The 26536-nt window shown below is 40.8% G+C and overlaps 2 protein-coding genes across 5 annotated transcripts in view; one reads left to right on the top strand and one right to left on the bottom strand.

The window, feature by feature from the left end:
* Nucleotides 1-319: 319 nt before the first annotated feature.
* On the bottom strand, nt 320-3236 carry LOC133342196 (cytochrome c oxidase subunit 7A1, mitochondrial-like). The gene is made up of 4 exons (XM_061551164.1): nt 3081-3236; nt 1857-1943; nt 1494-1575; nt 320-621 (listed from the first exon to the last, which is right to left on the bottom strand). Exons 1-4 carry the CDS (start codon nt 3093-3095, stop codon nt 566-568), a joined length of 240 nt encoding a protein of 79 aa, XP_061407148.1. The 5' UTR covers nt 3096-3236; the 3' UTR covers nt 320-565.
* Nucleotides 3237-7116: 3880 nt separating this feature from the next.
* The window catches only part of LOC133342392 (A-kinase anchor protein 6-like), a 33433-nt gene continuing 14013 nt past the window's right edge, over nt 7117-26536 (top strand). For 2 of the 4 annotated variants that reach the window (XM_061551534.1, XM_061551538.1), the window contains exons 1-5: nt 7117-7510; nt 10065-10473; nt 17307-17555; nt 20528-22612; nt 24347-24469. In XM_061551534.1, the coding sequence (XP_061407518.1) occupies nt 10171-10473; nt 17307-17555; nt 20528-22612; nt 24347-24469 (2760 nt within the window). In that variant the 5' untranslated portion in view covers nt 7117-7510; nt 10065-10170. Of the gene's footprint in view, nt 7511-9201; nt 9340-9448; nt 9608-10064; nt 10474-17306; nt 17556-20527; nt 22613-24346; nt 24470-26536 lie in introns of those variants that run through there. The other 2 variants (XM_061551536.1, XM_061551535.1) reach the window with 2 other exon arrangements.

A 26536-nucleotide genomic window follows, 5' to 3' on the forward strand; every position in this document is an offset into this window, starting at 1 on the left:
CTTTACAGAAAGACCCAAAGAATAAAAACACAATTATAATTTTATCTGCCATAAAAAAATTTCACCCGATATTTACTGCAGGGAATGTGAAATATTATAGCCAATTACATACGTTTATTATTAAGCAAATACATATCAATGCACTTATCGTCCTTTAAGTTCAAATGGGCTCATATCTGGTTATTAACTAAATGCATTTCTATTTGATGAAAAGTCGGGTATTGAATATTTAGAATACTGTACCTATAAAACGTGTTTTAAAAACACATACATGTGAAGCATGCAATGAAAGTATATAATAAACACACAAAGCATCACATTATGGCTGAAATGTCTTTATTGCCTCAATTTCCAATAATCGAATATAACAATATATTCATTAGGCATTTTTAAAAGCTCATAGTAACCTTAATACCAAGTCACAGTGGTGTTTTCAACACAACGAAAACAATATATGTTCATAAGTGGCTACTACTGGTGCAAGAGGCACAGAGCGGTGACTGAGGTGCACATCTGTTGTCTGTGTGAGCAGTTGCAGAGTTGTCTGCAATTCACGCTGACACCTTCACTTGTTGTGAGGAAAGGCAATCCATACGAGGCTTCCGACAACCCCCATTGAACCTGAAAACACACGGGCATCAGAATGTACACAAATTTATCAATAGCTATGTTGGTCAGCACTGAACCGTGGTAATCAGACATTAAGTAGAGTGTATTCTTTGGGTCTTTCGGTAAAGTCACGTGGATAGGTACAAATGAATACAAATAATAAACAACAAATATATAAAATAAACATTGCTTGTGTTGTGATCAAAAGTCGTAGTTTATTTATTTATTTAATATTCATTATTTTTATTTGTACCTATCTACGTAACTTTACCGAAAGACCCAAAGAATATGAATCCCTGCAGTCACGAAAGCTTTAAGTCAAGATATTAAGTAGAGTGGGTAAAACAATGTTCACTTCTTAGCAGCAGAGTGGAAGTCCCCTTATTTCAGGGACGGATGTGGCTATGGGGCCGATCCTATTATGCATGTTTTTTTTTGCGAATTCTACTCTGATTTGTGAGAAGACATGCGGTTATAAAAGCAGATACAAACAAATATAACCAATTTCAGGTTATTCCTGTTATCAGCACTCGAGTGTGGACAACAGGATGAATAACGTAATTCTAAAATGATGCCTCCAGGTCAATTCCGGTCTGGCATGGGTAAAAGGACGATTGTGCCACAACTTATGGTTGCTTTTCCTATCTGTGCAAAACCATGGAAAATACAAAAAACAATTCAGATAACAATGTCTGCTGTCTGATTCAAGGACACCAGATAAGAGTGGGTTTTCACCGTTATACATTGGATGATGCAATTTGGTAAAATTTTGTCTCATATGACTAAAATTTATGAGAAGTGAATATACATCGTTTTAGGTGCTACATTGCAACATATTGATGGTGACTGATTATAACTCCAGTATTAGCAAATGATTTTCTTACCAAAGACGGTTATGCCCATGGTCAACATGTACAGCAGACGGTCTCCACTTCCTCCCTTCAGGTGCACTGGGTGGTCATTCGCCTGTTGCAAATTCCAAGCACACAACCTCAAATACACAATGGAATATTTACAGGCCTAAACAAAAAGAACGGTTGTGCATGAAGATAATGGCATGCCCAGATTACCATTTCATTGGGGGAAACTACAGCACAAGTCTTAATTTTAATGGTGCGTTACTTGCAATTGATCCTAATGTGTTAAGCTGCTTCAAGAATAGTTGGTGGGTGGCGAGGAGAATTGAACATGTCATTGAATGCAGTTGTATCACACATTGCACTGTTCATATTTCAGTGTATATGGACCTGATATAACTTTTGCTTCTCAAGAACTCGGTTGACGTTGCTTCGAGTACTGGTGGAAAACACTCGTCTTCCACACTGCTTTAGTATCTGCAAAGAGAGTGAGCAAGTACACACGTATCATACCAATCTGTTAATCATCTAAATTCTAAATCATCAGCTGCAGCAGCCAATCTGCTGCTGGATGACCACCTTACCAAGCGGGTTTAGGTCACAAAGCAAGGGGCGTTGAGGTCACGAACCGTCAGATTATTTTAAACGAGCGAATACAGCTGAACACCTACCACTGGATAAACATGACTGTGGTGGCAGGACAATATGAAGAAGAAGATGATGGTCCTGAGATGAATCCACACTTGCACATAAAGCTCATTTCGTCACTCCATCTCAGCAGTGGATAATCCACCCGGACCGCTGACTGCGAATATATTTAATTGAAAACAGCCTCACAACATTGTGGCCATAGTGGTTCAGCGTGAATTGTTTTGGGATTCAACTTTAACACGGGTTGTCCCAGAACATACGTGGGTTAGATTGTGGTTGAAATCCATGTACTGTACCCCTAACCCTCTTGGAAGGTTGCAAGTACTGACCAAGAATGTTTTTGGCCACGTGCTAATGTTCTAAAATTGGCCTCCGACATTCAAACAAGGTCGGCAAGGGCCACTAACACAAACGAAGCGACATATATTCATGGTTGAAAGTTTAAAGTATTGTTACAACATTTGTATTATGTCGTGTGCGGAGTCAATCCACTGCTGGATGAGTTCCCCGAGCCACACACCCCACCGAATATCTGACCATACTTCACCACGCTGGTAATCATTGGATGACTCTTATCTGGAACATCACCCTTAACGTGTATCACTGCGTAAATACAAAAGCCGTGGCCGTTAGTATGCGACACCAACATATTGTCCTGGTCGAGATCATGTAGTTGTTTCGTGTGCTAATAATACACTGCAATCTTTACGAAAGTTAAAACCTAACGGGAAACGATGCGAAACCACGCAATCATTACCGCCAGCAATGCGCATTGCGTGCAACACAACGAATGACTTCGTACCAACAAAGATTTCGTGTACGACTACAAAACCACACCACCCAAAACTAGAACAACATTAACTACAACAATTTCACCCTAAGCCCGTCATAAAACATCTTGCGGTCAAACTTTTGTAAATCTGTGCCGAAGTGAATTTCCGAATCACAAGCAAACATACATACCACGGCACCCAACATGTTCCCAGGTGCTCCCGAAGCCACCAAACAAGTACAACCAATCTGTTTCAGCCGCTGGTATATTTTCTTTCACTTGGTCTCGCACAAGGTCAAGCAAATGCGCAACGTCGGGTGTAAGTGGGTGGAGCACGCATGGCCAATCACCAAAGTTGTCCTCCACGTGAACATTAAGTTAGGTCACCACACGGGGGCATCAGTTGTTCACCTCCGATGTTTGCCAGTGGTGAGAATTCGTGTTCACAGATTTCAAAAGCACACCGGCCACGCTGAGCTTGAGTTGATTTTGATTTGTTATGCGACGGATGGTCCCGTTCGGTCAGTCGCCCGGTTGTTTTTCAAGGGAGGAGGGCACAGCAAGAGCTCAAACTAAAGACGAAAAGTATCCACATCACTGGGACCTAAAGGAATATATATTACACAATAAACGAATACATTGCACTGGAACCCTTATGTCAATCACCACCCTTATAAAAACTGCATAATATGCACATGTGCAGCCCTTTGTCAATTCAATGCTGGATGATGATAGATACAGATATTTTTAAAATGTGGAGTAAAAGGGTAGAGTTGTGTTTATGTTTGTATTTGTACTGCTCCACAACAACGCACGAGTTTGTATCAAATATTACTTTTTTGCATTGAGTAGAGTGGCATCGTTGAGATGGACTAATCTTGCCAAGAACATTTGGTAACCTAGAAAAATTGTTTAACATGACGTTGCTCTGCTTTATCAAACACTGGTGGACAATACTAGTTTGGAAAACCAAGAGGCAGATGGACTAAAACACATTTGCATTTATATGTGGAGACATCAAATTAAGGTCTGCTTATTATATGCTATGAATAAAGTATTGACTAGGCAGGGAGAGGTGAAGCTTTTTTTGAAAATGTCTAGCATTTTTGGTTCGGTGCCAATGGGGGAATTGGTATATTGAATTGTGTTTTTCCTAACTATATTCCAATTTGGCTCGTGACATCATGGACATTGTACTGTCGTATCCTAGCATGATAATAAACTCTTGCAGTTAGCAGAAGATGTTACAGAACTACTTCGAAAGTCTTTATCCTCACTTGGGGTACAGATCTTATATGCCCTGGCCATCAACGTGTCACGCTGGAGAACATGATTTAATCATGGAATCTCGTGGTCTGACATCTGAGCCACCTGGCAATCTCATGAAAATAAAAATCAACTACGGTACGTATTTGTATTAGTGTAATTCCTGGTGCGCCGAATGGGACCTTCAACTCGCTACACTCGAGAATCCGGTTTAATCACTCGTGGCTGGCTGGATTCAATCCTTTAATTGCAGGCTCAGTGGTCTTACATGGCATGGTAATAACCACTGTGCCACCTCGCCACCTTGGTTATTGCTATGTTATCTACTTAAACAAGTACTGATTGGCACACGCAACAAATGCCCCAGGGGCTGCACATGATCATCCCTGCACCGCTAAATCAGTCGCGGACATGTCATTAGTTATTTAATCTACGCAGAGCCCAAATTGGTGTTTAGATAGTTATAGTAATCCCCCCACCCTCACTTCCTTGCCAGCCTCGCTAAATTTGTTTTATTCTGATGCCTCTCAGAGCAACTCATCATAAAGTTATGGGAAAGCCTCAGGAGTGGATGGAGATTGGCGAATTTTATGTGGTCAGACCAATGCCCAACTTCAGTACAATTAGAAGTAAACAACTGATTTGATTTTATTCAAGTGTTTTTCCTAATTAACTACCCAAAAAATATATATTCATACCCAGTTTACATTTCCCAAAAAAGACAAGCAATGTCTTCATATATATGTATCTCTTCATGTGAAAAAAATATTTTTTAACAACCCATCAGCTGAATTGATTTAGTAAACAGATACTGAGACCAAGCATCTGCTTTTCCATTGCTATTTATATTCACCACAATGGTGCTAATCATGGTTATTTTGTGCTATGTACCTTTTACATTGAAGTCACCGAAGCAGCCAGTTACACATTTATATGATTGGTCACCCACTCTCTCTGTTGCCACACCAGACTCTGCTCGCTCAGCTTGGAGATTGGGCAGGACAAGTGTTATTATTAGATAGGTTTCAAATGTAAGTATTACAGTAGTCAAATAATGGTGTTTTCGGTTAGGTAGATAACTAAACAAAAATTTAAGCACTGTATCCCTTTAATTATAACAATGCTGGGCAATGCTTCTATTTCTGTTTCTCAGCCATGGTGGAAATTCCATATTCCTAGGGCGGGCGCCAGTACATCCATAGCAATGTATTGTATTAAGCCAAGGGAGGGCACAAGCTCGAGGTTACGCACACTGTGGTGATGGAGCGATAAAATATCCATAATAGAGTTTTTTTTTGGGTTAGATCGCGTAAATATATCAATGTGTCGTTAACACCCACCACCACCCGACAAAGCCAACTAGTAAGGGTTGTCATGAAAATAGAACATGTCAATTCGTCATTAGTACAGGACTAGTGTGTAGTGTATAGTGTAGTATACTAGTACAGCACACCAGTGTGTTGGAGAGCCAAGTCACAACATTTACAATCTGAGTGCGACGTTTCGCCAGTAATTACAACCAGCTTCATCAGGCGACAGCCAGATTTGTGATGAGTGACGAATTGGTACGTTCTGTTTTCGTGACAACCCTTACTAGTTGGCTGTGTCAGGTGGTGGCGGGTTTAATGACACATTTATATATTTACGCGATCTAACCCAAAACACCTCTATTATGGATATTTGTCGCGAAAGCCTACGTGTTAAGCGATTACATATGTTCATATGCAAATTGTTAGTTGCATCGATAGACCATGCGAGATGGCAACGCCATTTGGAAGCAATCATTCAGCATGGCTGTCCATGTTTTCAAATATCCACTTACAAGTTTCAGGATTTAATGGGCAATCATGTTCAAGAAAAAAATATAAAAAGTAACTAATCATCATTAGCACTGCTTTATAAATACAGAAGTCCAAAAATATCCTCCAATATTCTTATCCTAAAATGTGTGGATTATTGGAGTCATGTGGCTAAAACTCCTAAAATCTGCATTTTTTTCACACAACCTCCCCCATCACCACATGTGTTTTACGTTCGACTTGGAAACGTATGGAGTGACCGAGCATTAAAAGAGTAGGCCAATGACCTCTACACTCTTATAGAGGATCTCCTCTCGTACCTAGATAGGTTCTAGAGAGCTTCAGATAAACATAAGCAAGCAATTTCAGGGCTGCACCTTCGTATGTTACACAATACACAGTCATAGGCTGATGTTTTAAGCAGTGGCCCTTATTCAGTACACCACTGTACTATAATCACAAGGGGCCGTCCATAAATGACGTCACGCACCTGGGGGGGGGGTCAGACACATTTGTGACGATGTGTGACGAGGGGGGGGGTGAGAAATGTGACGTCACATCAAAATGCGCAACTTTAAATAAATATAGACAACACATTCTACTTAATTAAATAGACTTTTTAATAAATGTTTTCTCCTACAACATCAGAGTGCAGCGCCACATTAAATACGCACTACAATGACAATAGTTGAAAGCGATTTGAAGCATGTTTTTTTTTTTTGGGGGGGGGGGGGCAGAGCTTTGTGACGTCATAGTTGAGGGGGGGGGCTGACTTTTGTGACGCCATGTGACGAGGGGGGGGGGCTCAAAAATCGTCCAAAATCGCGTGACGTCATTTATGGACGGACAGCAAGTACCATTTGCGGCATCTCCAATCAGCAGTGGATAGATCATGGGCTGGTAATCATCAGACGTTCATTTCCCACGGAATATTTCCTGGGGCTTCCCTGCAAGGGGGGCTGTGGCACATTTTTCCGAGCTGAGCCTCGGGAAAGGCCGGGTTGCAAGTGACCAAATTAGATGCGCAGCTCCACAACGCGTCGAAGTTTTGAATTTCGTGGCTTTTCCCGAGTTTAGACACTGAAACTAGAGCGTGGTTTTCCCTCCATCATCTGGCAACACTTGTCCTGACCAATGGGCCTCTGTAGGCGTGTCCCTTCGCCTGGGAAGCAGAAGCAATGCTGGTTTTGGTTGTTGCTGTGGTTTTTTTTCTATTGGTGTCATGAACGCGTGCGTTGCTCATACCCCGAATGGCTTGGCTGGCTGGCTGGCTAGGAGAGAGACCAGCACCGTGCCGTGAATTGCGTGTGGTGCAGTGATTGATAAAGGGTCGTTTTTGGAGCATTGGAGAGAGACACATTGCCAATGAGATAGAGATGCACGTCCAACGTGGATTGTGGCGAATTCGGCTGCGTTGCTCAAAAGATCGGGGCCTCGTTTTCGTGCGGGTGTGCAGCCGAACGCACTCGGGGTAGCTGCATTGATTTATTTTTATAAAGAAAAAAAAACACATTTGTCTCCGGGTGACGATGGCCTGGCATCTGGACAAGACTACGGTAAGTTTTGTTGTTTTGTTATTTGATTTAATTGCCACTGTGCCCTCCCGCTTACCTTACCCATGGGGTGGCACGGATTGAATTTATCTCATGCAGAGGAGGCCTTTATTTTACCATGCCCATTGAGATTTGAGATGCTTCTTTTGGATCAACCACACGGTATACAGAAAAATAATGCGTGGAAACTTAAGGGATACATTGACATGGTACAATGCTATACTTTACCTGTACAAGGTAATGCAATATTTCTGCGTGGTGGACATCAAAGGGACATTGCTGCGAAATCCCCCCTGTTCTACTGTGCAGTACTTCTATGCGTCCACGTGTTTGAACCCCTCCTGCAACTGGGAATGACCAGCGTGGGGAAGTATGGTTAAACAGCACCCACATGCTGGAGTGGACTAAGCAATAATAGACCGTACACGTGTACTTACTTGTACTATAATTACGTGGCATTTAATTTTAAATAACGGGCAATTGCAAAGTTTTTTTGGGGGGACTAGCCTGATGAAGACCGCTTGTCTTGCGATCGAAACGTCGTGAGTTCTTTAGCTTTTTTTATCTTAAATTTATTATATATTTTCTATTTTCTATCTACGTGACTTTACCGAAAGAACCAAAAATATGGGACTAGCCCTGCGTTGTATATGTTACATGCTTGAAGTACAACACACGGACGTGCATTGACATTGTATTCAGTAGAGATGTGTTTAAACGTTTGGCATGTTCATTTTTTTAAGTGTAAATAATATATACCTTTATTTACCGTACCACGTGTGGACTCAAAAGAGGACCATGTGCGTTTACCCCCCCCAACCACAATGAGAAGAATACTGTACTGTGGGAAGTCACTTCCATCACGAAAAGGCAGTAAATCCGCAACAGATACCCTTGGTAGTTCGAACAAATAAAGTTTATATGCCCTTGTGTTAACCTCGACACTAATGCACACAGCACACGGGTTGACAATAACAATGAACTGTACAGTACTGTACACAAAACTAGTCAATGTTACATGATATATCCTGCACTGATCAATGAGATTTGTTGAGCTGCCCTCTGCCGACTACCAATTAGCACAGCCCCAGAAACATCTAGAACAACCTGGCATGCATGCTGGTCGCCCATCCAAGCACTATATTTAAGTTCAATCCTGCTCAGAATAATCGTGGTGTATCAAGTCGACATAAACTTATTTATTACTCTGAATGCACATGGAAACCTACAGAGGCCGTAGTGCTGTTAAAAATAATGTTGTATTTATACGACGTGTCATGTGACCAAAGAACACCAAGCTAGAGTTACAACAATTTTGCTTGCTTGCCCTTCTGCTTTAATCCGAGTGGGTTAAAATCTTCTTTATTGGGGGGGTGTAGTGTGGGTTCGCAAGCTATGTGTGGATGGGTCTGAAGGAATAGCTCAAAATAGAAAAGACAAAAGGTCTTGCCAAGAAAGGAAAGCAGATAACCAAAGAATGTCCCTTTGCCACACGGGCACTCTTACTTTGGTGAGAGCTTTGCTTGTGTCGTGGCTATCCCTGGCAGGCATTCACAAGCACAGTATTTATTGGGGCACAAATCAGTGGGGCACAAATCAGTAGGGCCAAACCAAAGGAGATGTAATTAACAGAGTTTTATGTCCGCTTGCCAACGGGTTGTTACTTGGTATAAATGCCCACAAGGGCCAGGGTGAGCAAACTTGCATGCGTGTCTGCCAATTCCATGGAAATGCAATGTTTTAAATGTCGAACGTGGCACTGAGGCAATGTATAGTTGTGGCTGTATTTGCAAACCCTGATTGTTTGCAGTTGTCAAGCAAAAGGTCAATATGTAAGTTGTTAACCGTGCAGGTCTGGGCTTGTATTTTTGTTGATGGTTTCTCTTTGGCCACACTTGGCAGAACTTGGTTGCTATACTCGATCACACTTATGTGATGGTTCAACTTGGATGTGAGAACAAGTGTCCTGCAACCTTATATAGCCAACGTCACGTAGGGAAAATACTATGCTTGAGAGGTTTTAATTTACCATTAATATTTAACAAGGTACACGACAGTAGTTTTATATGTAGAGCTAAAACGTGCTTCTTACATAATCATGTAAGTAGTTGTGAGCAGAATGAATGGTCATATGGAGCCATTGTATTTTTTGTGTGATGTCAGTGACAGGTGTGTAATCGATGTTTAAAAATATAGTTTGCTAAGTATCATCAGTTATACATTTGAAATATTTTAGCAAGTCTGGTTTTATTTGGCTGAATTACGCTAGCTGGTCTGAGTTTACGTTTTCAAACAATAGGTGCTGCAAGAACAATTGGAGAGTAAAGCGCCTTTATTTAATGTTCTTAAATAACAAAATGAAGCTTACATTGTTCAATTGCCTCTTTGGCCCCACCTATTGTACAAAATGTGGAAAACACAAACTGGATGATTTCAGCCAAGCCACCCGGAGCACGACTGTCGTCCTGCAGCTTTTGAATTTCAATTCGTGATCGCTAACGGAAAAAAAGTTTCTTTCTCCAACTCTGCGAATAATACTTTTTTTTGTTCTCCATAGGAAGGCGACCGCCTGGGCATGACAGCTGCGAAGGCGATCATCGTGGCTGGTGTGCCGTGCTGGGCTACGTTTGACGGTCACCGAGGCTGCTGCTGCTGCTGATGAAATGGAGGAAGCCAGTGGTGGTGCTTGTGCAGAGGACCCAAAAGTGGCAGCAGTGGAGGGGGATGAGGAGGAGGAGGATCAGGAAGATGGAGCCTCTGCTTCCCTTGTGCCGGAGGATGCCGTGGGCTTCCCTGCAGGCAGGCCTCCCCCCGTGCTGGCTGGAGCGGACTGGTCGGCCGCCCTCAGTTTGCCCGAGACTGAGAGCTGGCTGGCACACATGAGCGGACGTGTGGCGCAACTCGGCCGGGAGGTTCAGAGGGACGTGGAAGGTGTTCGGACTGAGCTTCATCTGAAGCAGTTCAAGGTGAGTGGCTGCATGCAGTGTTGTTCGTTTTCACAATTGGCAGAAATACATTCGGACAAAAAATTCCACTCTGTTGACAGGAGTGCACGTACATCTTAAAAATAAACTCGTCTCCTTCGTTGTAAACAATGTCTTATGAGAGAATCATATTTGGATAATCTTATTTTCTATTGTTACGTATTCTTGTGTTTATATCAGTTGCAAATACTCGTTTCATTCTCTACTGCCTATAGTGTGATGTATATATAACTTAGTATTTGAAGTTAACAGCCGCAACAAATATTTAATAGCTTATATTGTATTGCCGTTACTAAACATTTCCATCGGTGAGTAATCAGACATTTATAAAGGTGGTATTATTCATAGGTGCGACTCTTCTGCATTGTCAGCCCAATGCTTAAATGTGTGTTCTGTTGGAAGTGCAAAATTAAATATTGATGATTTTTCTTCCGTTTAACAAAAGAGATAATTACAGTTTATCTCACACTGCTGATATAGCTAGAACATATGAATTATTGATTTGAGCATAGTGTGGCAACCTTTTGATGGCACTGTTGTATGTCTATGTTTACTGTACCGTTTTATAATGAGCTGCAAGCATTTGACAGCAAACTAATTTATTTTAACTGAACAGCAGTGGCTGGACATTAGTTAGAGTGTTGTGTTGCTTTAACATGGAATACAAAATATTTTCCAAACTAAGGTTGCTTGTAAAATGATCGTCATATTGCTCAGTGAGTAGAGATGTAACGATTTTTAACCCAGTGGTTCGAGTAAATTACATACAACATGTAATACCCAAGATCATCACTTCTTACACATGTGATTCATGAGCCGAGGAATCAATATCAATAAGTGAATCGATTATTATTTTTGATCCACTCATTGCATTGAGCTTATATGGAATGATTGCATTTGTTTTCTGTGGCAAAAATAGCAAGTGTCGGTACGTGAAATTGCCACCCACGCCAAATGTGTGCAAAGGAAAGTGCTGGAAAGAATTTACTACATGATTAAAACAGTGTGCAAATTTCCGACTCTTATTTTCTGCGTGCCTGTGTAATAGAGGTTGATTGATTGATTGACTATTTCACATGTGACAACCTATTGTGAAAAAAGTTTGTTTTTCAAGTGTTACTTGGATCAACAGGGGACAATAACGTAACAAAGCTTAGACTTGTAGAAAACGCATAGCAGTTCTACAGGAGACGTTCAGTTAAAACATTAGCAATAGATGCAGATTGTTAAAACAAGCAAACCGAAAAAAGTCTTGCAAAAGCAAGTCACAGTACACAAAAGGCATAGATCACTTCGGAGCAACTTTTAAAACATACTTTCAAAACAGGGTGCAGAAATTATATTGAGTAAATATACAAATGTGATGTATTCACATATTCCCCAGTAGACTATCCAGTTTGTCATGAAAGACGATGGAGAGGGAATGGACTTGATCTCCAAATTACTACAAGTCTGCACGGATTATGTACGGACCTATAACTCTCAATACTTAACAGAGAACATTTGAGGCTCATTTTAAATTAAATATAACTGAATCACCTATTTAAATCAATGACCGGATGAAGGCCTTCCAAAACGATGGTGATCATTTGGATTTTCTAATAATACTTAATCATATACTGGTCAGCAGAAGGTTTGGTGAAGGTGGGGACCCAGTACCTGATCAGATATCACTACTGGTGTTAGCCTTGGCTGGGAATCAAACTTACATCACAAGTTTCATAGTACAGTGTATTAACGACTCTAGTAATACTGTTGGCTTGTATTGTAAGGTATTACGTCTTGAATAAGTAAATAATTAAGCTGAACGGGAGTTCACTGCTGATGGCTTTAAAAACATGAAATAATATATACCTCTCTGGTAGGATATTGGAAGATAATCTTACTTTCGCAGAAGTTGCAATGACTACTTTAACAATGCATTTATTATTATTAAATCTTAACCTCAGGTGCACGCACAAAATGTTGTGCGTAAAAACTACGGAGTATTTACAGGTAATTGGTTAATATTGCGCCTGCAAGCCACTAGTGGCCACTAGTGGCTGCTATACATTCAGCACAACGTATATATGCACTTTTATTAATGGATTGAAGCACAATCTTGAATAGTACCAATTCATCAAATTGTTTAGGGGGTTGGATACGTGTTACATCAACTATCCCTTAACCACAATGATCATGTAGGTGCTAACGATGCTTTGAAGGCAGTCCTTAGCGGTCTTTGTCGTTATTCTGGCTTCTATAAGTCCATGTTATCACATTTCTCACAATTGATCTTGTGTCATCCTCTCCTTCTGCTGGAAAGTCTCTTGATCGCGTGATCTGTATGCAGATATGGTGGCTATTGATGGCAGTTTTTTTTTATAACATTACTAACCCCTGGGATTGCTTGTTTGAAAGATACACCCAATATAAGAGGATGTCCTTTAAAAACATGTGAAATGATGTCAGCCGTCTGCAATTAAAGCGATAGGATCTTTATCCAAACAAAGCCACATTTAACTATAACAATTTAGACATGTTAACTTCTTAGATGCTGTACAGTTATCAAGAGTACTGTATATAATATTTTATGTATTGAGTTCGATGAAAAATCATGTCCGTTATATTGTAGCATTGGTATCATCGGCCACGATCTGTCCACTGCTTTAATGATGCTTCTCAATCCTGTGATGGAATAAACAATCTGTCGAGCTCCGATGCACGATCCGATCTTTACCTTCCATCTCTTCAGTCGTTGTACTCTCAGTAGTCTTTCCTATTTTGGCTGCCACTGTTATTAGTAGTCCCTTTCACCAGCCATCATTCTTTTACCGATGTGTCCTACCCCTACCCAAGCCCAATTACTTTTTTTAACAGTCATTATGTTTTTTACTTGTGTATTTCCTCTAATCTCTGTGTTCATCGTCATGCATTTCAGTGCAACTCCAAGCGTGCACTTTTCTAGGCCTACGCACACTCTTTTAGCCTTTATTTCTAATTTTCTTTGTCAATGTCCATGTTTTTTTATCCCTATGTCAGCAGGTAATATTCACATTTTAAAAACAATCTTTTATAGCTACGTTGTAATGTTGATTTTCATTGTTATGTTTCGTTTTACAAAGGAACTCCACCCTGTTTTTTTGTTGAAGGAGCTGGGAATCATGATATAAGTATATTTTCTTAAATAAAAAAAAATGGCAGGATGGATTTTAGTTGTCAGATTCGATATTCCACACATTTGACCAAGTCAGCTTCTCCTGCCACTCATCATGGTCATTGGTCCCCATCATGAAACAATGGTCTCGTTTGTGCTTTAAATACTCGATTGGGTGTCTTGAATTTGGAAAGGCTCACTCAGCAACAGAAACACGGAGGGGGGGGGGGGGGGGAAAGGGGGGGGTAATTGGAATGCTGTCCTCTGGTAATGGTTTACAGATTTATTAGTGTAACTGGTCTTCCTTGAAGGCAGTTGAATTGAGGGTTGCTGGCCAAAAAAAGTACTACATTTCAGCATAACAGTGCAAGAGTTTGTTCCAATAAATAATATACAACTTTAAATACAGAATAAAACTTGCTTGATGCATTGAAGCCAACAGCATTATTGATCCAGGTATATTCTAAGAAAAAAATATAATAATGTACAGGAAAGCCCTTTGTTAATCCACTGCTGGTGGAAGACCGCATAACTGCATCAGTCATGGAGGTTGTTTGACCATACTTCACCACACCGACCCGTGCAGGTTGGTGGAGTAAGGGGGCTCAGGACCGATTCAGATATCACTCACCACTGATGTTAGCCATTGCCAGGAATCCACTAAGGTCACTGGGGTTCACAGTGCAGTTTGACGGTCAGTGTGCCAACACTCCACCTTCAATTACTGTCTTCGGCTACATATGCTGATCATATACTGCAAAAATGTATCATCTTACATAGATGCTATTAAACTAATTGTTTTCGCATCATATTTTGCATTACCAAAGTAACCAAGCTTGAATGCCAAAGGACACGATGGTGGTAACCAGTAACCACAACAGTGCAGTCTCTATGCAAAGGCTTGAAAGGGCTTTTCAAACTGTACATTCCATACAAGCAAGAGTAAAACGATCATTGGGGCTGGCAAGGTTAAACACAGACCGCAGAGAAATAGAGTTGTGCAGGTAAGACTATCAGTCTATCACCTTCAATACGCCACTGTTGACTGATTTTATGCTATTCTCCGTGCAATCTGTAGCTATTTATCTTTGATGAACAGTTCCAATGGAAATCAGTGTAAGCCACAATTTCCTTTTAGCGCGATATCGTTCGTTTTCGACATACAATAGGGCACCTGAGCCTCCTATTTGATTCAGCTGGATAGCTGCTGTCGTTTTGCTTTCTGATGATTGCATTTACTGTGTGATAGGGTCAATAGTCACATGCAGTTTATGGTCATAAACATGCATTGGGGTAGGTCGTAGTTTACATCAAGAGATATTAGACAAGCTTTATTCCCAGGCACTCTCGCTTTGCCGAAGTTGTGTACATTAACCAGAGTGTGATTATACAACTGAGTGCCATTGTTTGGGTTTGCCTACATAAATTATGCAGGAAGTGACTCCATAATCGGAATGTTTTTGGTAAAAAAAACATAAAACATGTGTTCTCCTGGGAAATCAGGGGCCAGCCCTCATGAGTCATTGTGCAGCTTGGAAGGAGGGTATATTTGATGTACTGTTATGAATTGTATCACATGTAACCCATTATGATGAGCACAATTTTAATGAAAGCTATCCTGCTTTCAAAGTAATTGAAATACAATGGGAAATAACATTTTGCATAATTGCCTTCCTTGCTGTACAATGCCTGTCATTAGTAATTTGTGCTCTCTTAGAGGATTTCTCTTTTGGCCCTTATGTATGAGCTGGGTGTACACTAGACTTTTGGCTGCAAGAGCACAACCAATCAGATGCACAGGCACACGTATTTGGGCACCACCTTCAACCTCACGTAACAGTCTTTTTTTCATATTGATCATTTTATTTATATACTCGGTAAAACCTCACTCGGTCTCAAGACTGTTTTCAAGAGGATGCCGGATTGGGATGTTTGGCAAACTATGCTGGTGAATGTTTCACCAGATAACTCAATGAAACTCCGTCACATTTGTGGGGTGACCCTCAAAGCTCTGCAACAGTTATATTCAAGAATCCACTGCTATAGTGTTATTTCCTGGCTACTTCAATCCAAGTTCATACCACCTGGTATTCCCAGACAGTCACCCATCTATGTACGAACAAGGCTTACCTTCTGAGATCTGACGAGACCAGGCGTAATCAGGATAATTTGCCTACAGGGTGATCTAGTGATGGAAAAATTAACCCGTCCTTTATATGCGTGGCGGCTAGAGTTCTCTCGTCCTCTGGCTTGAGATGGCTGCCACCTATGGGTCAGATGATTGCCTGCCACCATTAAGCAATTGGTAATTACATATAAAAAAGTTTTCCTAAAAAGTGTAAAGTTATGGACATTGTTTTTCACGAAAATAAATTGTCACGCACAACGAGTCTGTGTGCAAAATGTCAGCTCGATTGGATCACGGGAAGTGGGTTAAAAAACGACCGAAAGATTTGCACGGTCGTAAGCAAGCAAGCAAGTGAACTTAATATAAAGGATTTAAAAAGCACGCTTATCCTGCTGTCTCGGCTCCAAATCACATGTTGCCGAATGTTAATTTCCATCCTATTTTTTTTTAATGTGCAGATGTCTTAATCATTAACAATTAGGCAAATCATTTAAAGTGAGGGATTTATGATGTTGCTATAATTGGTATGTCTTCTCGTCATTTAATACCTGATCAAATCTTTGTTAGCTGTTCCAAGTAGCTTAACTGTCAGACCTCTAAATGGTTTCATAAAATATCTGAATTTATTGAGAAAGGTTTCCTTCTATTTGTTATATATGATATACGCTTCAAATCTAGAAATATATATGACCAGTCTTTGACGTAATGAAAACATGGCTAAAATATTCTGAGCACGCTTCGAAATCTCAACGATCAAACTGATTGAATGCTAAGGTAAAACATAATTTACAGCAGAAGCTAACAGCGCTATAATAAAATGAAAATCCTGATGTGCCTGTGATAGAATGCATTAGGAGGAATTCATATACTGTAGTTAATTTAGGATTGGATTGTTTGACTTTTTTGTGAGTAATAACCATTTTCCCTTATTATTTATTACTGAAGCATTTTAACACGTAGGCTTTTGCAACTAATATTCATATTAAAGGTTTTTGGGTTAGATCGCGTAAGTATAAATGTGTTGTGTCGGGTGGTGGCAGATTTTAACGACACATTTATATATTTACGCGATCTAACCCAAAAAAAGCTCTGTTATGGAGATTAGTAATCAGTGAATTAGTATGTTTCCTCTATAAGGAATTGTAATTGTAAGATGTATTACTTAATAATAGGCTTCCAGGCCGCACTAAACCTGTAGCATTATATAAAAAAAAGTTGTGATGACACCCACTGTAAAATAAACCTTAGGTTTTTTTCAAGCTTTCCTTGTCTTATTTGTATAAAAAAATTCATAACATAATTCGCAGCCATGTCAATACACTGCTGGTTGCACCTTTTCTATATTCTGCAACTTAATTTGCCAGAAATGTAAAATGTAACAAAGCACCCACTTCACGGTTGCCAGTTCATGGTGCCGTCTGATAACCACCGCGCCGCCAATGTTCATCTTTTAAGAACCCCATTGTACATTGCGCAAGCTAGCGGACCATGCCAATAGCCTACCACATTCTCACCGTAATCTCCACCTTTATTTCGCTCTCGTCGCGGCAGGAGATTTGCGTGGAGGTGTCGGGCCGCTCGGAGTGCGTGCGCTCCCTGCTGGGGACCGAGTTCCCGCTGAGGCTCCTCTCCCCAGCGTGCGCGGTGCCGGGAGCTGTGCGGCACGCGGGCCAGCGCTGGCACCAGCTGCGAGTGTCGCTTCAGGTGCTCCAGGAACGCCTGCTCCGGGAGAGCAACGGGCGCCACCCGCCCGCCGCGCGGAGCCTGCGAGCGTCGATGGTGACGGCATACTGGGACGATGTAAAACATTTGATCACTTTTTTTCCTTTCTGACGTTGTACATGTATGTATATTTTCCATGCATTGTGGCCTGCCAGTTGCAGCGCAACGTCTAGATGAGACGTATGGCTTGGGAGAGTAGGCGGAAATACCCTCCTGGAGGGGTTATAGAGCTCACTCAAATGGAGATCCTTCTGTCTGCAGCAGTTTGAAGAAGAAATTGCAGGGCTGCACCAGTTACCATTAATTTACCATTTTTTTTTATGTAACTTCATTTGGGGAAGTGACCTGACCAAGAAGTTGCGCGTTCACCACTTTCACGGTTTCGTTCCAGCAGCCACTCTGGTTATTACGTATTAACCAACACATACTATGCGGAGTCAGCTTCACAGGCGATGTCAAAGATCCCCAGACGTCATTCACAAGAGTGGGCTGGCGTCATGGCCCAAATATGAAGAATTCCACTGCAAATTACTCAGGATTTTGGATTGCAACCTTCACCCTCCTACTCTGAAAACGTGACAGAACCCTCCTGAAAGAGAGTCATCAGACTCGGACAGGCTTTACATTGGCGAAAAGCAATATAGATTTGTCAGAAATTAAAATTAAGAATGTAGTAATTCTCCCCTCTTGACGGTTCAATAAATTGTCACAATTCAGGGTCATGATTCGATTATTATGAATCGGTTGTGTTTTGAATATTATTTAACCAGAATAGACCCTAAAGATTTACATCTCATTCCCCATTGAATGTATAATCAGCCGTGATGGTATGACTTGAGAATAGATGGTGCTTCAAACAAACAAATGAATAGGATAAAATGGCAGTGGTGCACACACACATATAAAAAATACTCAGAATAGTCACCTATAACATTGCCTAATAGCAGGGAAATATAGCTGACAGTATTACAAAAGGTTATCGTTTAAGATCACACTTACGTAAGAAATTATGACTACTTGGTATCATGGATAAAACTGGACAAATGTTATAATGTATGTCCGTTTGCAGAGTTTATAAATGCTTTTCTGTTGGTCACCAGCATGGGCTATACGCAGCCTGGTTGCTTGGTGAAAAAATGGCCCTGATGCTTTTATATATGGCCACATTTTTTATTGTGTGTCAGTCATTCTTCATGTGTGCTCGCGCGATATGATAAGACGAATGAAATGTCTTGACTCGTAAAATCATCGATACATTGTACATTAAATTGTAAATAAGCAATTTTCACATCATCATCAGCCTTAATCTATCCACTGCTGGATGAACGGCCTACCCAATAAAATCTCCAGCTTTGCTAAAATCCCAATTAAAAGCAATACATTTGAGTAGGCTGTGCAATTCTGTGAAATAGGATGTGTATATTTTTTGATCAAACGTTAATAAGTGAAAAACACACTTTTTGCAAAGTGTGCATTATAAATGTCTGCAATGGAGACACGCACACACACCAAAGGGGTCACGATGGTGGCTGGCCTCTTTTCAAAAAGCTTTGCCACCCTGGAGGTCTCCCCGACTGGAGAGATTTTAGATGCAGCGTTTACAATTAAAGAGCGAGATTGTGCTCCAGTAATACCGTGTGCCCCAGGGCTGCCCCCTTAGATGGGATTTTATGGGCATGGCTGTGTCCTGCTGTGAAAGATAAGGAAAGTCACCTTGTAATCGTATGTTCAATTTGTCCACACAAAACACTTTTTTTTTACCACGAGTAAATCTCCCCCCCTCCCTTTCCTCCTTTAATTGCCCGGTTTATTTGTCAATCGTTTGTTCTCAATCTCGGGTAAACAGAATGTTTTTGTCGATAACAAATTGTGGGATTTGTTATTATTACTAAAATTTAAATGCACATTTCAGATCTGTTATTAAACTCTAAATGGCTTCAAATGTGTACACCCTACCTTGTGTGGTGTCTTGGCGTCTTCCAAGTACCCGTTGCTACAGGTGACCACGATTGCCAGATGGCAGGGTCGGTCCGAATAAATACAAAATCTGCACTTTACGGGTCTGTAATGTTCATCAGCAATTTCTGAAAAGAAATAAAATGTAGCATGAAACATTTCTGCGTCTAATTAACAGTGTATTAATGTAAAATATACATTTATTTGAAAGTGCGTGACTTTCAGTAGTTTGTCTTTTCGAATAAAAAAAAAATCTGAAATTGTTAAAGTAATGGTGAATGAAGGGCTGATGCGTTAGAATGTCAAGGACTTTCTTGAAGCACGGTAAAAGCAATTTGAGTATAGGATGCATTAAGTTGCCAGCTAAAGTCATCAAGTCATCACTGTCTCAGATTTGGTGAAATTATTTTCTTGTAATGCCTCAACCCGTGAAACCTTCCTAGGGTGCCTCATTATACACTTAACTGCTTTTCTACAATGGGAATAGCAGAAGAGTGAGAATTAATGTGATGTATCTGACATGAATCTTCCCTTGAGACCGAGCCTATTGGACCGCCTAAATAGAGGCCATAGCATGAAACCAAACCATTACTTTCTCACACGTTGGCCCAGAGGGAATTTATTTGAAAATGTCTTAATTAACAAGTGTACATGTGGTTCTCGTCTACATATTTACACTGGGTAAATAGCCTATGCTTAAATGGTTTCGGGCATACATGTATATTAGAATTCTATTATTTCCGATTGTAATGAAAATTATTACATTTTCATAATGACTTCATTGAAATAAAACATGTATTCTATTTTACATAGTATGTTCGTTGAAATACAACTGCATAAATTAACAATCCCTATCAAGTTGTATATAATTATACAGGGTGTTTAAAAAGATGGACCCGATTTGAAATCGCTTTGCTTTGAAATTGGGTCCATTTTAAAACACCCTGTATTCTAATGTAATGGTAATAAAATATAATAAGTGCATTCAATGTTTTTTTAATAAAATGTGTTATATAATGTAAAAAATGTAGTTGATGAAATATTACGTAGATTTAAAATTAATAAAAAAACGGTGTGTGTTTTATCTGTTCCAGAATAAGAAACGTGTGTTCCAGGAAGTCATCGGTAATATTGACACCATACAAGCACGTGAAACATTGTTTATAAAAAGTGAGCTTCCCATTGGTTATAATAATGTTCCATCGGATGAATTGCTTAAATCTTTTGAGGCTCCGTTACAATCTTCCTGCTCTGGAGAGGGCAATCCAGATTTTGAAAAACAACTCTGTGCATCAACCAATTTGAGCACAAAACGTGAAATATACGAAACACACTTCTCTAAAGATTTGAGGATGGAATTTTCTGAGCTACCTTGGCCGTCTAAGCAGGGCAAGAAGGAAGATAATGGTGAATGTTCACAGGTCGTTCAGGCATTACAAAGCGAGCAACTCGTTCAAAGAATACAGACTGATACCGAGACCTTGCAGGAAAGGTCTGCACATCAACTTGTGCCTGAACAAAAGACCACGAGTGCGTTGCTAAATGAGTCTCAACTCTATGGAGCGGCCACCAATGAGGACAGTATGTTTCAATCCAGCAATGTGGCTTCAATGTCTGTTGATGGCAACTCAAACAATTGTGGAACAGACTATAAGTCGAATGATATTGTTCACTCTGACATTTCACTGAATGCAAAGTGTAGGAAAGGTCTGTCAGAAAACAGGTTAGCAGGACAAGAGGGCTCCAGCTCGGTTAACAAAAATGAAAGTGCGTGTTTCGACGAAGCTGTGTCCCAGGGCTTCTCAAACTCTCGAAGGTCTCTGGGGGCATTACAACAGAACACAGTTTCTCACGGTAACCACCACAGACATGAGGTTGAAGTGGATGAAGAAGAATATACTTATTCCCCTGTTCATCTCGGTTCAATTCATTCATCAATGCATCGAAGAGGTCATTCCCAAATGTTCAATGGAAGTTTGAAGGATCTGAGAAGCTGCTTACATTATAGGGCAGAGCTGGCCACTTCAAACTCACGCCTGCGTAGAAGCAAGTCTGTAAATATGAATAATTTATTACCGGCTGGTGAAAGTTCGTTTCGAAGGTTTCATGGAACCAAAGCAAGTTCAATGCAGTCTGTTTTATCCGCTCCAGAAACAATTGATTCTTTTAGTAATAGACTGCCACTGTCGTCGAGTCGTTACTTTTTAGATATGGAGTATGAAGCGATGCTGGATTTTGCTTATCCACTCCATGAAGATGGACGAACTCGGGAGGATACCGAGGAGTTGAATGACCTTTTGCATCAAATAAAAATCTATGAGAATCATAACCCTACATGTAACAAATTAACCAAGCAACAATTGTCCACACCATTTTTGAGGGATGACCGATCACACGAGCGCACATTTTGCACAGCTGCAGGTGCAGCCCACGACGTTACAAATCTCTTGTATGTTGGTGAAGGTTTCAAAAGACCACCTCAAGGGGAAAGCCTGTCACCGGATCACATCTCGGCATTTAAAGTTATGCCAGTGAGCTGCCGTGGGAAGAAGCGAAATCATAAACGGAATGTTACAGAGACGGACGATTGGTATGGCTCTGATGAATACCTCGCATTGCCCACCCAGTTAAAAGAGGCTGAGGCTGTAGCACAGAATCTGGAGAACTTGGTGGATATGTTAGACACAAGTTCATTGTACAGATCATCTCTGAGCATTGGTGACCTTGGAACAGCAAGAAGCATTGCTGAAGACATCTCTTCTATTAGAAGTCAGGATGCAGGTGACCTGAGGCCAAGCCACAAAGAGAAAGAGATGGGTCAAAGCAAACTGTCAGTTTCTCTACCACATGAAAGACCACGGAGTGTGTGTGACTCTGTGGAATCTGGCCCTCTTTGTGATATCATGTCTGATGGGATGTCACCTGTACAATTCTCAACCAGCAGTTATCAAGGGGGTGGGTTCTGTGGATCTTTAAACGAACACCAAAACCTGGGCAGTGAAAGTGCCCGGAGCGTCCAGCAAACCGGCTGGAAGCCACGTGACGCGAGTAGTCCAGTCAGCGAGGGGAGACCCCCCACCCTGCAGAACTGTGGTCGCCACCAATCGCAGCTGATCAAGGAGATACAAGATGACATTGAGCACCAGATCAACAACACAGCCATCTGGGAAAAAATCGAGGTATGATAATAAAGTTAAGGTGCAACCCAGAAATTGTTCGTTCTTGCCACTGTTGGCAGGTCTTCCACTAGAGGGAGCTTTAGAGAGCCCCTCTAATGGATATTGATTGGAGTTAATCGACAAATGGCTGATTAGGGTGGAGTTGTTCAGTGGTTGGCAACACTGCACCATGAACCCAGCGATCTCGGTTCAATTCCTGGTCGCAGCTAAAATTAGTGGCGAGGAAAACTGAACAAGTCCTAGACACACTTGCCCCTTCACCAACCCACACTGATCAGCGTGCTGACATGAGATCACACAGCCGCCATGACCAACAGCATGGCGATTCATCCAGCAGAAAGTATGTTATTTGTTCAACATGATATTTATTTGTCAAACAAGACACATGGGCCATTGATAACAAAAAAGGCCGCCTGTTATTGTATTTGATAATTATAAATGAATAATTTTCCGACTTTTCAATCCACTGCTGGCACCCTCATGCTGTGACATCATTTGAGCTCACGCTGGACAGTGAGGTTTGTTGAAGTTTAGGCCAACAACTGGTTCATAGATCACTTACCACTGATGTTAACCGTTGCCGGGGATTTAACCCAAGTCGCATGGCGCATTGTGCTAACCACTGTTCCATTTCATGTTGCATGAACCTTAATGGTTGCACGTACTGAATATGCTTTTGAGTTTTTTGCGAATTTTACACAGGAAATAACCAATGTAATCCACACTGAGACCTCCTTTAACAGTGGCAAAATATAGTAATAGGTTTTTACCCTTTCAACTGGTACAAAAACTGACACCTTTATACAAGGCATCATCAGAGTTTCTTTTTTTTTGCATTTTGACTGCTTGTGTTGTGGTTATTGCAAACATGATGTCTTGTATAAAGGTGTCAGTTTTCGTACCAGTTGAAAGGGTAAAAACCTATTACAATGTAATCTATTCAATCTTTCTAAATAACGTTGCGAGAAATAACCCAACTCCAGGAGGTATTTTAGTTTTTGTTGATGTTTTGATCAAAGATATGTTAAAATAAATTGAGTTTTCTGTCAAATGTTTTGCTCGTATAATATTAATGATGTATTGAACCATGTTTCATTCTGCTTAAAAATCGAGACCCAAAACGAGTCGAACCATCAGCATTACATAATAAATCGCCGTACAAATAAAACAATTCCTACGATGCCAGTTTGTATTTTTGAGAGGGTGTGAGCTGACCTGAGATGGGGCAAACACGTGTTCTCTGTTTGGCATTCATGCATTTCCAATGCATGAGACGTACCTTTGTCTCCACTAGCAGTGCCGTTGGGTAAGGGGCAAGGTTGTGGGGGGGGGGACAGTCAATCCACTTTTAACTTGAACCAAAAATAGTATAATTATACACCACTGTGTACACGTCACCTTGCTGGGTATAAGGTCACAGTGGTGGGAATGCACCAAAGGCACTGTCAAAGTTGGTCTGTAGTGTTGTCATCATAATCCGCCACGATGTATCCACTGCTGGATGAAGCCATTGCTATCTCTCATGATCTCCAGGATAAATAAAGATTCTGATTCCGATCTTACGATACAAAAATCCATCTATATGTATGTTGAACTTCTTTCACACCGTACGTAGCTAACAATGTTAATTGGAGGTGCAGGGGAAGGACAACAAGCCACAACACAGCTCCTGCACACTAATTGAAAAATAATTAAATTCATGTTGACTCGTGATGCTTTTTTTTTCTTGTTTAGATGTTTGTAAAGAAACTTGATGTGCTGATTGACTGGCTGTACGATGCCATGGAGACAACCGAAAACTGGACACCCCCAAAGGCAGAAATAGACAACCTGAAGGTCTACCTGGAAACCCACCTGGTCAGTCTTAGTACCCAATTAACAATAATTGTAATTATATGTATACATCATTTACAGCTTTGTTAATCCACTGTTGGAAGAATGCCTCTCCATCCCATTGTTTGACCGTACTTCACTATGCTGGCCGTTGTGGATTGAAGGGTTGGTGCGAGGAACAACAGGACCTGTGGATGATGTTAGCTATGGCTGGGTGGGTATGGAATTCGGGCAGCCGGGTTCACAGTGCAGTGCGTAAACCACTGGCCACTGCTGCTCCCCACCTTGGTTCCGAACACTTTTTTTATTATTGATGGATATCGCTGCGGGTGTTATTGGCCGTAAAAATGCGCCCCATCCGCTTTATAGTGACCATTAAAGTTCCCCATGATGTAATTCGCCAAAGTAACGACTGTTGTGTGCTGGCGTCATGCTCCAAATTTGTAAAATGACCCTCATTGGACACCTGGAAAAAGGGGCAGCAGACTGAGGTGGGGCTGTACGAATTGCGATTTTTCTGACAGATATTGCAATTTGATTGGCGATTAAATTTTTGTTAAGTCAAACCTCAGTTCAATATCCACCAGAGGTGGGACAAAGTCATTGTTATGCAAGTCCAAGTCGAGTCTGAAGTCATCAAATTCATGACTCGAGTCTGACTCGAGTCCAAGTCACATGACTCGAGTCCACACCTCAGATATCCACCGTCTAATAGATTTAAAACATGTGATGGAGCATTACCACATGATACTATCAAAATATGAACTGCTCTATATATTCTAATGCAAGGATGAGAATGTATTTATTAAAATGTTTTCATTGAAATAGAACAATCAAACATAGAATAATTGTTAAGTGAAATGTAGTTTTTTTTTGGGTCTTTCGGTAAAGTCACGTAGATAGGTTCAAAGAAAATAAAAAATAACAATGATGACGAATGCTTGTGTTGCGATCGAAACGTCGTAGTTTTTTCTTATTTTCTTTGAACCTATCTACGTGACTTTACCGAAAGACCCAAAGAATCTGAATTCCTGCAGTCACGAAAGCTTTACGTCAATGTTTAAATAAAGTTAAACAATTCCAATAAGAAATAATATGACTTTTCAGATCGTAAAAAATCGCAGCCTTTTCGATTTGCTAATCGCATTGTTTCAAATTGCGATTTCGATTTGAAATCGATTAATCGTTCAGCTCTACTCGGAGGCATTTCTGGGTAAACAAGAATAATACAGGGAGGAACAATGTTCCACACTGCCCACCAGGGATTATTATTTGTCTGTCTTTCGTGCATATTTGTCTGTCGTGCACGAATGTGCTGTCCAACCAAGTTCCTACCTGCCCACTCCGAAGGAACGTGTTACATGATAATAAAATAACGTCTTGGTGCACTGCTGCCCTCTGCTGTTAGAGGTTACCTTCGGCAATTACAAATGTGGGTTGACGGTCCTCGGACTCGCTCTTGAATGAACTAATCTGGCATCAGGTTAACTTCTGGATGTTATAACAAGTACGTTGATATAGATCCCCTCATTTAATTTTCAAACGTAGATAAGTTAAATCAATTAAAGGTGGGTGGCAAAAAGGTTTTATGTTGTCGTGTGCATTGTTTTGTGTTGGTTATGTGCTGTTGAAATGGGCAGTAGCCATGTGGTTGTACATGCAATCATTGACCAAAAGGTGGCAACATTGTACCGCTCGAACACGTTTGTCCCACTGCGTTGCTTTTGCAGTTGTGCGGAAGAGTTCTGCGGTGTGTTTTCTGGATGTACCGCGTGTTGTTTTTGGCACCATGTCCGACGTTTCGCGCCATGTGTTGGGAGCCATCTCAGTCCTTGAAGAAGCACGTGGATCGAATCGTCGGACATACCGACCTACTGAAAGAACCAAGAATATTTTTTTATTTAAAGCCTTCGTGACTGCTGGGATTCATATTCTTAGTCACGTAGAAGGGATCCAATAAAAGAATAAAAATATAAAACAAAATTCTCACGACGTTTCGACTGCAACACAAGCAATCATCATCAGGTGTGAAATCCACAGCATGAAAATTGTCTTGCTGATGATGATTGCTTGTGTTGCAGTCGAAACGTC

This window comes from Lethenteron reissneri, chromosome 14, assembly GCF_015708825.2.
Source record: "Lethenteron reissneri isolate LAM-NWPU_2019-01 chromosome 14, ASM1570882v1, whole genome shotgun sequence".
NCBI lineage: Eukaryota > Metazoa > Chordata > Hyperoartia > Petromyzontiformes > Petromyzontidae > Lethenteron > Lethenteron reissneri.

What these genes read in the sequence shown, in the direction of transcription:
- LOC133342196 (XM_061551164.1), bottom strand. An exon ending in AGAAGCAAAAGTTATATCAG is followed by an intron (nt 1,576 to 1,856) that starts GTCCATATACAC and finishes AATTTGCAACAG; the next exon opens with GCGAATGACCACCCAGTGCA. An exon ending in CATGGGCATAACCGTCTTTG is followed by an intron (nt 622 to 1,493) that starts GTAAGAAAATCA and finishes GTGTGTTTTCAG; the next exon opens with GTTCAATGGGGGTTGTCGGA.